Source organism: Quercus robur, chromosome 12, assembly GCF_932294415.1.
Source record: "Quercus robur chromosome 12, dhQueRobu3.1, whole genome shotgun sequence".
Lineage (NCBI taxonomy): Eukaryota > Viridiplantae > Streptophyta > Magnoliopsida > Fagales > Fagaceae > Quercus > Quercus robur.
Genome location: NC_065545.1, coordinates 4,585,753 through 4,600,540, shown reverse-complemented (window position 1 = coordinate 4,600,540; position 14,788 = coordinate 4,585,753). Strand labels below are relative to the sequence as shown.

The window sequence follows — 14,788 nt, the reverse complement described above, 5'->3', positions numbered from 1 at the left end:
TGTTTTTATAGCTTATGTTAAGCTGGATATTATCAATTAAGACAAATTTTTAATGCAATTAACCAATTAACATATTCATGGATGCATAATCAAAATAACAAATTCCAAATAATCAACCACACCCACAAGAACATTGGAAGTGTGTTCATGGAAAGAAAACCCTAAAAATCAAGTAAAAAAATTCCTGAGACCAATAGCACCAAATGATCCACTAAACAAGAATAGTTGCAATACAAATCACTTATAAAACCTTCGAAGCTAAGTAGTGACTATATACTTGAGACTTCAACTTCAACTAGTAACTGATTCCTCAAAACTTTTTCTTTTGTTATTCATTAGATCTGCAAATTAAGTCGCCAATCGCAAGGCCTTTTGGAGATTTTAGGACTACTCCAATATATGATTCCCAAGCACCAAACATCAACAAGATCTTTGAAGGATTCTTTGTGTATTGGTTTTAATCTTCTCTCATAGAATTTCGGCAATTGGAGAGGGAGAAGGTAGAGAGAAGAAATGAGATTTAGCTCTAGAGTTAGGTTGCTCTCTCTACCTTTTCAATATATATGAGAACTTTGTCCAATGAATATCATGGGTATTAAAGGTATATAAGAGGGCTTAAAGGACGGGCACAGCAAAGGATGTTATAAGGACACCAAAATCAAACAGCCCAATCCCACTTAGAATAGTGAGGATTGTGTAACTCAACTAAGCCCAAATCAATAGATATTTTTAAGAGAGTGGATTAAACAAAAAAGGAGGGGGCTTAGCCCGAGGACAAAAATAGGGAAAGAATATCTACAAATCAAAGTTTATGTATATATAAGACATATCACAAGCTTGCTCGAAGAGGCAATTCTTACATAGAATGATACACTGTTCACTTTCTTCTCTCAATACTCTTGTTTTGGTTTCTCTCTTTCCCTAGTTTTTTTCTGGATCCCCTTCACCTGGAAGTTCCTTTTCCTTATATACTTCTCAGCCTTTTACATCTTGGCCCTCCATCTCCACCTACCCAGGCTCTCACTATGACACTTGTCCTCTTAAACTTCTGTTGAAGGTGGTAGAAGGAGTTGCTTAGCTGTGAATTCTATTGTTCAAATCACTTTCTCATCAATGCAGCTAATAAAGCTATTGTCAATCATTTAATGCGGAGGCATTAGGATAACTCTCACTGGAGACTTCCCCTACTTTCCATGATTCTCTCTCTACACCTCATCCTCCTCATCTAAACTTTCCAGAAGTCTCTTGTCTCTTCCCCTCCCATCCTCAGGTCAATCCCCTCTTCGGGCTTAATAATGACAATAACAGCTCATCGAACCTTTTCTTGGTCCTCGGGCCCCCACAGATGCAAATAATTGTTTTCTTTTAAGTTCATGAAACTCGCTCAACTGAGTTACTATCGAATGTTTGCCAAGATTGTCGTTCTAATTGCTTTTCCAAAATTGAACTCACCCAACAACTCACCTAACATTGTGATATTGGTTGACCAAGATACTCAGTTCAATAATTCAATGTTTCAACAGTTCAATAACTCAATGTTTCAACACTTTAACCTAGCTCTCGACCAATTACAATAATGCCACAAATGTAACCCACTACAATGAAAATAAAATGGGAAAATACATATAAAATTGGTATGGAATATGCCAGCACTCAAAATCCTAACATCAAGGGTTATTACTTCATATAACTCATATAATTTTTTTTTTTAAGGAGTAGCTAGTTTTATGTGTGGGTACTACGATTCTTGCAGTGTCCAGATATCAAAAAAAGGGTGCTCTATATTGAACTACGGTTAGTTTTTCTTTTTTTCTTTTTTCTTTTTTGATACATGAATAATTGAGAGTGAGATAATATGAACCATAAATAACTCTGTTAAAAACATATTAAATAGTGTCAACCAATTGAGTTATAATACTCTTGGATACCCTTAGTTAGTATAAATTATAAAGGCAAAGTGATGTGGTTACTATCACCAAATAATAATATTTGAGCCATCCTTATCAAAATAATAATTAAAAACATTGAGAGCATCCTGTATAGCTTGTCTCGGTGTAAAAACTTGTGACTCAGGTTTATTGAGCTTACCAAAAATTGATGGATTTTTGGTTACAAAGTAGGAGGAGTTCATTATTCATTTAGCCAGATCATTATTTCATTTAGCTAGACTCAACTAGACACATGGGCCCACATGAATTCAATTTTTCTTAACTAAGATTGAATGACAGTTTCTTGCTAGAAGTTCATTGGGAAAAATGCAATTAAAAATTTCATTGGGGAATCCTGTTTAGTTTTACATTATAGTATGTGCTAATCAAAATATCTCATCGTTGTTGACCATTAATGGTCTTCTATTTATATTGCTCGTTACATACTTTTTATATGGAATTTGGCGAGAAATGATACTTCAAATACTGGCTTACTTGAGTGCTTAACATCACACCTTTAAAGAAAAAACAAAAGCAAAAACATTCTTCATGGATCAACCACAAGTTAAAAAGTACTATTGCACCAGTGGATCATCAAATTAATTTCTGGTAATGGATTGACATGATAGGAGCACAGAAACTTCTTGATGTAAATTCTTTATATATACCCAATGCTCTCCTGTTTACAATCATTACCACTACGAGTTTTAAAATAAGTTTTTTCTGAACTTAGGGCCAGGAAGTCGGGCAGAGACTAGGAATCAGCTGAGACATTTCCATGGACATTAAAATATTTGGTTGTGTACACTTAAACAACTCTTCGTCCAACTCATGAACTAGTCATTAAGATACAAGTTGATTCCATGCTATCTTCATGGAGATCTTCCCTTTGATACTGTTGATGGTGTGGCTACTACTTTATTTCCACCTTTTGCACCGACCACTGGTCCCGTTCATACATTGTGAAGAAGCACATTATTGAAGCAATTAGGTAGGTGAGGAATAAGGGTAAGTTAAACTAAATTGCTTTTACATATAACACCATTATCATTTCGTAACGTGTGTAAAATTGAATTAAGATAGTACTTTTTTTTTTTTTTTTTGCTGAATGAATTAAGATAGTACTTGCCAAGTCACTTTGTGAAACAAAAATTAATGGTCACGTGTGTTTCATGGTTTATTAGCTTTTGACTTTTACTGCGAGTGTAAACACACTTGTTTGTTGTGCCTGAAAGTCAATTTTAGATAGAGGGAGAAAGAGAGGGTATTATTTTTAAGCGTGGAAATCTCTCTTCTTCTTCTTCTTCTTCTTCTTACTGATAATGTAGTAATGACTAAGTTATTTTCTTACTTGATCATAAGGGTAGGACTATTTTCATCATTGCATGTCATATTAATTTTAGCTTTATGCGCCCCCCCGCTACCATGAATTTAGAAATTCTATACAAAGTTACATAAAAAAAAGATGTGCAGGAACTCAAAAAGTACTAAATGTGCAACACGCATGGGTTTACCCTTATGGATTGGTATCAATTGTATAACGTTGATATGTGTGTTTGTGTAATGTAGAAATATGAGTTGTCTTGGTTTCTTTATATTTTTCCAACCATCGTACAAAATGAATGGTTTGCGTTCAAATTCATTTTTTTTCTTTTTCCTTTTTTAGTACAAAACGTGGGTGTGGACAAGGAAAAAGAAAAAAATGGTAGATCTTGTCAAGTTTGTTGTAATGCTGGCTGTCGATTGTGTCCAAATCAAACGGATACCGACTTCTAAAAGTTTGACAATCATGATGAGTTAGGCTTTTATGATCATTGAAATGAGAGATGGAGATAGGATAATTGATATTATCCTAGAAGCTGTTCTAGATAGGATAAGTTTTTTGTTTGATAGGTAGATACATAGGATAAGTTGGTCCTCTACTAATTAATATGGATGCAAAATATATAGCTAGGTGATGTTACATTTGTACATAGTACATAAGAACAGTGCCCACAAAGCTTTAATGTGGTTAGTGAGGTCACTTATTATCTCACCATTTATGCCAATAGCTGGATTTTGGCATCTTTTAGGCCTATCAAAGAGCGTCGGCTTCTTTAACCTTAATAAACAAGGTTAAAAGGAAAAAACTTGGAGAGAGATTTAAATAATTCTGGGTACAATGTTTCCTTTACACCAAAGCAATGAGCTGGTCTTCAAAGTCTTCTCTGATCCCCACCACCAGCACAAAATCTCTCAAGATCTGATCATGGGTCAAGCTTCACTGGATGGCAGTAATTTTAACACCTCCAAGTCCTTGGGGAAAGGCCTGCGCCGAAAATTATGTGATAACTTGGATAAGAACTTTGTCAATTGTAATGATAACAAGAAACAGAAGATGATGCATAGGGAAATTGAGAGGCAAAGAAGGCAAGAAATGGCTACGCTTTACGTGGCCCTTAGATCCTTTCTCCCACTTGAATTTATCAAGGTGAAGGACTTGTGTTTACTTGTTCTTTTTCTTGTACAATTTTCTTCTTCTTTTTCCTTGTAATAATTGCTTATAACCCCTATTCCCTCTTGTATGAAATCTTCCTTTTTCTTAATACTTGTTTATAATTTTGTAAAACTCCCATAGGTTTGTATAATCATGTCAAGAAATGAAAGCCTAAATTCTAAAGGAATCTCTCTCTCTCTCATAATTGTATATGAATTTAGGGTTATATATGTTGATGGGGTTTCAGGGAAAGCGCTCCATATCTGACCACATAAATGAGGCTGCGAATTACATCAAACACTTAGAGAAGAAGATCAAAGAGCTGAGTTCTGCAAGAGATGTGCTAAAAGAGTTTTCCAATTTGTCTACTACTGATCAAGGGAGTACTTCTCAACCGAGTTGTTTCACGATCCACCCATGCTGTGGTGGAGTTGAAATTGTGATCTCCAGTGGCTTCAGAGAGGAAAGTTTTCCTCTTTCAAAGGTTTTAGAGCTTCTTCTAGAGGAAGGACTTACTGTTCTAAACTGTACATCCTCCAAAGTCAATGAAAGGTTTCTCCACACTGTCCAGTGTGAGGTACTGTGAATTAATAATTCTTTGGTTTCTTAAATTTAGGTTTTTTTTTTTTTTTTTTTTTTTTTTTTGGGGTATGCTTTAAAAGATTTTCATTAGTGCTAGAGATTTTTCATCACTTATTATTTTTACTTCACAGGTGAGCGATTCAACATGCCTTGATCTATCTGGGATGCAAAAGAAACTAACCGAAGTGATTCCATCAATGAACTGTCTATCCCCATAGAATTGAATTGAATAGAGAGTCCCTACTCTACTGCCAATTTGGTATCTGAGTACTCAACTTGGTTATGACTCTTTGTATATATAAGCATATTAACCCCTCCAAGTTCATTGATTTTGTTCTTGCATCGCTCTGGTTTGGGAAATGACAGTGATAAAATCATTTAAGCCATTTCAGTTTTCAAAATGGAATGCGCACCCTTATTTGCGGAACTTCTTAAACTCTCCTGCTTCATATTGTTCTTGTTATGACTGGCATGCAACACAGTTTGTGAGTTTACATTGATGTTCATATTCTCCTCATCGTTGTGTTGTTTGAGTCACATGCATGTCTTTGAAACTTGGATGGTATAGATGATTGTGTGATTATCTTCATGGTTAAATTGTTTATCTCTATTTTTAAATTTTAGTATAGAAACTATATGCAAAGAAAATGTTCTTTCAAGTAATTATTCATTCAAGTAAATATTCAATATTTTTGAAATACAGTAATATAGTAATCTCTACTGTCTTAGAATAATAAGTCCTACTAATTAAATTTATAGTAGGATTCATCATTTGTGTGAAATGAAAAAAAAAATATAATAATTTTTTTGTTCTTTGTCGCTGATTTTGTTTCCTCATTCTTAATCTCCTTAGTTTTTGGTCAAAAATTGAATGAAAGGTGATTTTAAGGATGATAAAAGTAGGCTTAAAGTAACTATTGCAATCATATCACCTTGGAGAAATGAGTGTGACTTTTCTTGGTTTTACACAACTTTGAATTTTTTCTTACTTATGGTTGTATAAATACTAACAGGATCTTGGGCAAGGAGCAAGATTTTGAAAATTTATGACTTTTTAATTCAATGTATTAGATAAATTGAAAGGGATCAGAAGGATAAATGGTGCAACCCTTGTTGTTTGTATGAATATATAAATAGGGATTGAAAGAATTGTTTGGAACCTTAAATCTAGTACGTGTTCTCCTTTAGTAGATTTAGATGGTGGTACTCCTTACAAATTTGCAGTTAGCATACTTATATGTTTTGTGACTATTTTAGTCTCCTTGTAGAATAAGTTATAATTTAAAACATTGTGGTCAAGGTGAGAGAGATACAAAACCCATAATTCTGTGTCTGACCACAATTAGCTAAAGAAAATGCTGGACATTAATTCGATTCTGGTGTATCTTTGATCTGGATCTGGTTTATATAAAATAATATATATATGTTAGAAAACGATCACTTGCTTCTTCTACCAAACATATATTCGACTCTATCATAAGTTTCTTTAAAATAATGGTACTATATCTGACAACAATATGATAATTTCGTTTTAAATAATTGGTACTATGTCTCATAACAATAAAAAATAAAAAATAAAAATAAAAAAGCTTAGGATTTGGTTGATATGTTTAATTAGATCTTGATTTGTTTGATATTATTTATCAGGGTTAAAATGTTACTCCCTTTGTAAAACCTTGAGAAACGTTAATAATAATTAGAAATTGCCTACAAAGTTGATTGTTCCATAAACGGTTCTTCCAAATCCAAAACTGCTATTTTCTTTTTTAAAACTCTAACAGACGAATGATTAATTATTAGAGGAGGGCAATTTTTGTTGTTGTTTCCCTCTTCTCTTTTCTTTTCTTTTTTTTTTTTTTTACAAGTATTGTTGTTGTTAATAATAATTAGTTACATACAGTTGACTTTCATTCATATTACATTTTTCTGCTTTTGTTTTTGTTTCTTTTTTTGTTATGTTATGTAATGTGTCCAAGTTTTTAAAAGAATTAAGGAAGCCGTAGGCTGATTTTGACCTCGATATCTAGTTTGTTTAGTCGACCTTTTTTTTTTTTAAATAATATTTCTGTTTAGTTGACTTGGTATAGCATTTTTGTATTTATGTATAACATCTTAAATTTTCATTTTTTTTTTAAATACAATTAATTTTTATCCAACTTAATATCTTTTTTTAAAAACAACTATCTCAAATGAACCAAATTGTTTGGTAGATAATTAAGTAATAGAAATTCAAAACTTCCGAGCAGAAATTTCTAATTTTCTACCTATTCAAGTCTGATATTTCTTTTGCTTCTTTTCAAGACTAACTCAGCTATTCAAGTCTGATATTTCTTTTGCTTTTTTTCAAGACTAACTCTTAGGGTAGAGTAGGATTATTATGTAATGGAGGTAATACTTTGGGAAGACTTCAATTGAAAATTTAATATAACATATAAGAACACCACTTGACTTAAAAGTTTAAACCCATGAGTTTGGACATAACTATGTTAAATCAACCCCTTACTCTTCTTATTATTCAGTGTGAGACTTTTCACTAACTTTTGTATACTCAACAATTTCTCTCTTACGTATGAGTCTTTGTTTCTATGTGAGTCATGAATAAGTCCTACTAGCTCTCATTTGTCTATGGATTTTTTCCTTCATCAATGCATCATCCATGAAAATCACGTGTCAACCTTGCACATTCATCCATAGAAACCACTCACACGTCCATGTCCATTAGAACCCCACACCACATCGTGATCTAACATCATTGACAATACTCCTTAATTTGTTGAGCATTTTCCAAGATTATTTATGTGGGTTCTTTATTAGCTTACATTATGTGATGTACACTTGTGTGGGTTCCAAGTACGCACATCCCTTCCTCACTCCAACAGCAAAAGGGACTCATCCATGTTCCATTTACAAAAGGGACTTTGATAATTAACCTTCCACCCTGCAGAACACCATCATGAGTTTTGATACCACTTGTGGGGGAGAAAACACCTTGAGAGACTCCAATTGAGTTGTTAATATAACATATATGGATATCACTTAACCCAAAAGTTTAAGTCTATCAATTTAACTATGTTATATTAATCGTTCACTTTTTTTTTTTTATTCAATGTAAAATTTCACTTGCATGTGTATACTCATCACATCAACATTTTACTAGAAATAAAGAGAGCCAATTTTACAATTAAGATTTTATTTCTCGGAAGTGTTGAATATCTTTTGGAATAACACATTCACAATGAAACATTCTCATTCAACTATAACGTTACTATTGAGCTTTGTGGATTAAAATGAACCATTAAAAAGTATATATAATAGACTAATGCTAAGGAAGTATAGAAACAATTGAGTGGCTATCCAACCATTCAATCGGCTATGGAGGGAGGTTTCAGCAAGCTGGTAAACAAAGGATTACTAGTAAAAACATAGTCATTGGCGTAGGGATGGGGCTAGCCCCTTGGCTTTTAAAAAATCCCCCTTCCCTCTTGTAATTTTTTTAAAAAGTATATATATATAAGTAGAATTAGGTTAGTACAAATGCGGCCTATTCGGTATGAAGGACCAGTTTTAACTTGTAAATAAAATAAACTAAAATAATAAAATAAATCTCAAAGCTAACTACATTCACAAGTGAGCTCATGGGTAAGCAAATGCACCCAATTCTAGCCCATTAACACTTCAACTAGGTTGCTAGCTCATCAACTTCTTCGTCCTTGCAGAGACAAGAAAAATTTGCAGCTAGCTTTTGTTCAAGCAAGGAAGTCCATGGCCGAGACACACAATGCGAGTTAATCTTTCACCCAAAAAGAAGAAAGATTATCACCCATGACAAAGGAACAGGAATTGGCTATTCCAACTTCAAATTCATGAACAAAGCTCAAGTTTTTCCTGGAGGTGTGCTGGGTTTCGTGATTGGAGGAGGGACGTCTGAGTGTACTTCAGCACGAGTTTATTGAGTGTCACAAAGTATGAGTTTGGTACACTTCTATTATTGACCATATAAATTTATTAAAAGGTTGGTACAAGTCAGCAGTTCTCATGGTTTGGTCCTCAACCAACAGCAAGTTTCAAGGGATTTTGGTCTAACAATTTTTCTCTTGTTTAATCAACATTCTAATCTCAATTCAGTGGAAAAACAGTTTACTTGCATTGTTTTGGAACCAAGGCCAGATAAGAATAATTAAGCTGACCAAGTTGCTATTCTTTCAAATAGAATGTTCAATACCTAAAAAAAAGGGGTACGTTTAGACTATGGGTCAATGATAGGCCCACTGTCCAAAAAACCCAGCCTTTTTTACGCCGCAACTTTTTCACCGGCTTTTCTTCCACTTTTTCTCCTCTTTCAAATGAGTTTTCTTCCCCGACACTAATAAATTAATAAAAAATATTTTAACCTTTTAATTTTTAAACCTTTATATCTCATACCAAGACCAAATTCAAAATTTTCATCACACTCTCAATCTAGAAAAATTATTAGAACATATGGGAGAACTATTGATGTGGTCCTCTCAACTCCTCTCAACCAATAAAAAAATGTCTACTATTTTAAAATGATGACTTAACTTCCTAAATTCAACTATGATTAAAAAAGCAAGCCAACTAATTAAAGCAAAATCAAAATAGAGACACATTGTTTGACTCAACCTTCGTTGACTGTGTCATCATCGAAAAAGCTCATCTTGTTGTAGTGGAGATGAGTGAAATCAACAACCTTTCATGGCTTACACTTCTCTAGATTTCAATTTCAAACACACAAAGAGAGAGAGAGAGAGAGAGAGAGAGAGAGAGAGAGAGAGAGAGAGAGAGAGAGAGAGAGAGAGAGAGAGAGAATTAAATGAGTTAGTGCGATGAGAGGAAACTTAGTCATCATTTTAAAACAGCTGGCATTTCCTTATTGATTGGGAGAAGCTGGGAAGACCACATAAATGGTCTCCCGTAGATTCTGTTAATTTATCATTAATCTATGTAAAATCTCAATCCCAATCCCCATTCAGTCACTCTCTCACTCAATCTTGATGCCTCTCTAACTGCTCACTCAATCCTTTTTCTCACTCACAACAGTGTCAATTGAACTTGAAATTCAATCGAGAAGTTTTAAAAGTTTTCTAATTAACAACATAAGAACAACTCATTACACAATGGATCATCAAGAAATAATTACACATGACCTATCATTTACTTCATCTCTCCAATGAGAATGCTTGAATAACATGGTTCACATTCTTTGTCCCGTGATTTTATAAGTGGAGCATATCAGAATTCTCTCGTGCACCATAGAGTTGTAGTCTTTCTCCCTTCCACACTCAAAACTTACCTACCCCCTATTTGATTGAAAATTTAGGGCCCATTTGATAGCCTATTTGAAGCAACTTTTTGAATATTTTAATCACACTTACACATTTTTTCACTTACACGTATATCAAAAACACACAAATAATATTACTCAAACTACTCTATCAAACACCCCTTAACGTTAAACATGTGTTGCTTTTTGTTTATTTATTTATTTTTATTTTTTTGGCTTTTAGGCATTTTCTCCTAGGTATAAAGTTCAATAAGGTTTCCTTTTAATGATTAACACGTGGCCACCTGGCCCACCCCCACAAAAAGGATCCCACACATTCAAAACTACAAAGACGTACAAAATTTATTGTGAAATGCGTAGGTACAAATATTTGATTGATCTTTTTTTAAACAAATATTTGCCTTCTTTTTATATAAAAGTCAACATTTGTTAGCATAAAGGTATTCATCTTTTTTAACTTTTCCGGAAGAAAATTTAAGGAAAGTTTATAATAATATGGGTGAGCTTGGCCTCCTCTATTTTTCACTAGAGTAATTGCTGAAAGCTAAGATAAATAGTGACTTTTTTTTTTTTTTGAGAATCAAATAAAGATAGCGACTTTAAGTAAATAAATTAACTTATTTTAAAATATTATAGTTTATTTACTTATTATTTGTGCCAACCCATACAATGGTCAAAATTACTATTGACAAGAGTTCAAACATTTAATGGACAACAACCCTTTTATCACCATGAGAGACCAAATGTTGATTTTGGTAGTGAATCCTCCTAGGAATAACCAGAACCACAACGGGTTCCAAATTGGCATCGAAATCAATTAATTGATCTTGTTGAACAACTATATGGGCCAAGACCAAGATTACAGAGGACTAAAACACAACCTCGTAGAAAACTATTAAGTGTTTTACTCAGCCCATTGACCCAAACTATGATGGGTGTGGGCTTACAAATATCAGCACATTGAGTCATTGACCCAAACATGAGCCATTGTATTCAAGTCTCATTTCACAAATGAGATTTTCCTAAAGGGAAACCTTTTTCCAAAAACAAGTTCAGATGAGAGGAGAGAAATATCTTCCAAATATCTTCGTGTCTCATTCCAACTCAAGAAGACGAAACCCCATTTCCATGAGATGGGTTCAATCCTTATATCTATATAGACAAAGAAGGGGCTCTGAACAATAATTTCAAGAACAGAGATATTTTACAGCCCCAAGAACAATCTGAAATTATCCATGGCAGTTAGTGTATTGAAATCATTACACGTTATGAACATATGTGGGCTTCGTCTATGATTGTTTTGTTGTCACCATTTCCAGTACCAATACCAAATACGAGTAATGACATGAATATCATTTCCTTTCTAGCTAGCTTAGGTAGAAATTTTCATAGAAACAAAGCTGGGTCAACTCTCAAAAAGTAACGGACAAAAGGGGACAAACAACCAACCCTGGCCAAAATTTCTCAATTTGTAAAAAGCAAGCTGGCTGTTCAACTGCAAAAGATGTAATAAGTACTACTTAAGATGGCTCCCATCACTAGACTATGTACCATGTTATTCACAAAAGCAAATCCAACTACTCATGGCATTCCTGGAAGTCAATGTAAGAGAAAAATGAAGTGGGGTCAGTGGTTTGATTTTCTCCTCAACTACGGCTATATACAGAAAGATCATACAGATTTTCAATCTGGTAGGGCCATTGTCCTTCCAACATTGTAAACAAAGAGGAAAATGGCAGAAGTTAAACCCATCCAATTGTGAATTATATTCTTCTTTTTACTTTACATCTTTCATCCAAAAAGATGAATAACCAAATAATCTATAACGCTGCACTAAACTTCTTGAAAAAAATTGATGGTTGCTACTCCTTAAAAACTCACCGAACATTCTTATGTGACTTGTAAGGAAAACGAGAAGGAGTTGAAGGGGAAAGTTCAATTGGCAGTTGGGGTGGTTCCAACTCACCAGTAAGCATCCCCACAACCTGTTTCATTGAAGGCCTACGAGCAGGCCTCTTCTGTAAACAAAGCAAAGCAACCGTGATGGAAAGCAGTGCTTGTTCTCGATCCAAACTCTCTACAGATTTATCAACCAAATCAAGAAGCTTCCCCGTGCGGGCTAGTTGGCGCGCCCACGATAAAAGATTAGCTCTTTGGTATTCTGAAATGGGCGTATTCGTCACCTGAAGTGGGCGTCGCCCAGCAATGACAACTAACAATAAGACCCCATAACTATATACATCACACTTTTCTGATATATCCGCACCTCCACCATACTCAGGGGCAACATAACAAACAGTTCCCCTCATACTCGGTGTGCTACTAACACCACCGCTACCCGAATCATGGCTATTGCGACGAGCACGAAATAGCTCACCGCTTAGCCCGTCTAACCACCAATCAATACTACTACCCCGACTGTTCTGACTCCGGCTCCTCTTCTTCTTTCTCTCTGGATACAAATCCTCGTCCCTTGGCCACCAATTATCGCCATTTCCGTTGCCATTGTCGTCCATATGCTTGCTTATCTTGCCCTTCTTTTTATTCTTCCTAGCTAGCTCTTCGCAATACTCCTCCTTCCACCACTCCCTAGCCTGCCTCCGCTTCGAAGTCTTCGAATTCTTTGCATTCTTTTCCTCATCCATTGACACCCACCACTCCAAACTCTTCCTGTTCTTCTTCTTGTTCTTCTCCAACTTCACAGTTGCTCCACTGTTCGAAGAAGAAGCGCCAATCCAATCACTCTTCGGCCTCTCTTTCTTTATCTCAGTCCCAATCCACTCTATCACATAGTCCTTCTTAATCTCCGCCTCTCCATTCTCTTGCTTCCACCACCAATCCCTCCTCCCCGAAGCACTCTTTATCCCTTTCCCATTCCTCTTTCCTTTACCATCCAAATTCCCCTCCGGCGACACTGCCTTCTCCGGTGACACCACCGTGTTCACCGCCTCTACTGTCTCCGGAGAAGTCACCGAATTTTCAACCCGAAGAACACTCTCCGGCGACGGTGATTGACCCACAGCAGGACCACCGAAATCCTCAAAAGTAGTCACGCTCTCAGTCTCCTCCACCACTGAACCACAATCCTCGACTCCATTACCATCCTTCTTCACCTCCAATCCTCCGCCATCATCAACCACCGTAATCTCACACTGATTCTGACTCTCCGATTTCACTCTAGCAAGCCCAAAATCTCCAATCTTGGCCTTGAAAGACCGATCCAACAAAATATTACTAGGCTTAATATCTCCATGAATCACAGGGGGATCCAAACTATGCAAATACTCAAGCCCCTTCGCTATATCAAGAACGACATCGTATCGCCTCCTCCACTCCAAAAGCTCAGGCCTTTTAGTTTTCAGAAGCGCGTCCTGAAGATTCCCATTCGGCATCAACTCGTAAACGAGCAGCATACGGCGCCGTTTGCGGTGGGAAGAAAAACCCAGTACGGAAACTAGATAAGGAGATTGGAGCTTGGAAGCAAAGAAGAGCTCGTTGTGAAACTCACGCTCGCCTTGGAGAGAGCCGGAGTCCATGACCTTGACGGCGATGGGGAGAGATTTGAGAGAGCCGGAGAAGACGGGGCCGAACCCTCCTTGGCCGAGGCGGTCGGCGAAGGAGTTGGTGGCGCGGCGGAGGACGGAGTAGGAGAAGCGGTGCGGGGGCTGAGCCGAGTCTGAGTCTGCCGGGGTGGTGCGTTTCCGGCGGGTGAGTTTGCGGTAGAGAACGACGAGGAATAAGAAGATGGAGAAAGCGGCGGTGGAGGCTATGAGAGGTGGGAAGAGTTTAGATGAGACTGATTTTGTGGCGGTGGTGGTGATCGGTGTGGGTGCAGTTTGGGTTTGTGATTCGGAGGGAGAGATTTGGCGAGTTGGCATGGTTGGAAGAGTCGTGTTTGGGAGGTGGGAAAATTGTGTGGTGAAAGTTTACATGCTGTGTTTGTTTATTTGGTTGCTAGTCTTGTTTTGGTCTGGGTTTGGTTTTTCTGATATCTCAGTTTTTGCTACTGCTGCTTCTTTCTATGGAATAGTGTATTGGTGCTTGGTGTAGTGGTGGTGTGCTCTCTCTTTCTTTTCTTTTTTTTCTTTTCTTTTTTTTCCTGACTTTTAGGCGTGGTTGAATATTGACATGGGTAACCTCACCTCACTGGTTCGTTTATTTAGGGGCTTTTATTGACATTTACGTGGCACGTGACTTTTTCTTTTGTTTTTTCCTTTTTTTTTCTATTTTTGTTTTAGAAATAGGAATAGCTGTTGTGAACCTTATATGATTTCTTTAACTTTCCTATGTATTACCATAATTCCAATAATACCATACATGATTTTCTTGGGTTTCTTTTATTTGTGTACGTGTAATCTAAATATATATATAAAAAAAAAAAAATCATATTGTAAGGACGCAATTTGGATCCCTAACTCAAAGAATAAATTAACTTAGGTCCAAAAAGTCCAATACAATGAATTTGTAGAGAGTGGGTTGAAAAACAGAGTTTTAATGAAT

General features: G+C 35.8%; 2 protein-coding genes across 2 annotated transcripts; one reads left to right on the top strand and one right to left on the bottom strand.

Annotated features, from left to right (window-relative positions):
• The first annotated feature begins 3,962 nt into the window (after positions 1–3,962).
• Positions 3,963–5,413, top strand: LOC126707979 (transcription factor bHLH36-like). The gene is made up of 3 exons (XM_050407758.1): positions 3,963–4,398; positions 4,652–4,981; positions 5,118–5,413. The coding sequence occupies exons 1-3, from the start codon at positions 4,090–4,092 to the stop codon at positions 5,202–5,204; spliced, it is 726 nt and encodes a 241-aa protein (XP_050263715.1). The 5' UTR covers positions 3,963–4,089; the 3' UTR covers positions 5,205–5,413.
• A 6,608-nt stretch (positions 5,414–12,021) lies between these two features.
• On the bottom strand, positions 12,022–14,384 carry LOC126707978 (receptor-like serine/threonine-protein kinase At4g25390). The gene has a single exon (XM_050407757.1). It carries the CDS (start codon positions 14,164–14,166, stop codon positions 12,166–12,168), a length of 2,001 nt encoding a protein of 666 aa, XP_050263714.1. The 5' UTR covers positions 14,167–14,384; the 3' UTR covers positions 12,022–12,165.
• Between the last annotated feature and the right edge of the window lie 404 nt (positions 14,385–14,788).

Bases quoted from the DNA above. Each gene is read 5' to 3' on its own strand.
- LOC126707979 (XM_050407758.1), top strand. From the start codon at position 4,090: ATGTTTCCTTTACACCAAAGCAATGAGCTGGTCTTCAAAGTCTTCTCT. The intron at 4,399-4,651 runs GTGAAGGACTTG...ATGGGGTTTCAG, and splicing joins TCCCACTTGAATTTATCAAG to GGAAAGCGCTCCATATCTGA. The intron at 4,982-5,117 runs GTACTGTGAATT...TTTACTTCACAG, and splicing joins TCCACACTGTCCAGTGTGAG to GTGAGCGATTCAACATGCCT.
- LOC126707978 (XM_050407757.1), bottom strand. From the start codon at position 14,166: ATGCCAACTCGCCAAATCTCTCCCTCCGAATCACAAACCCAAACTGCA.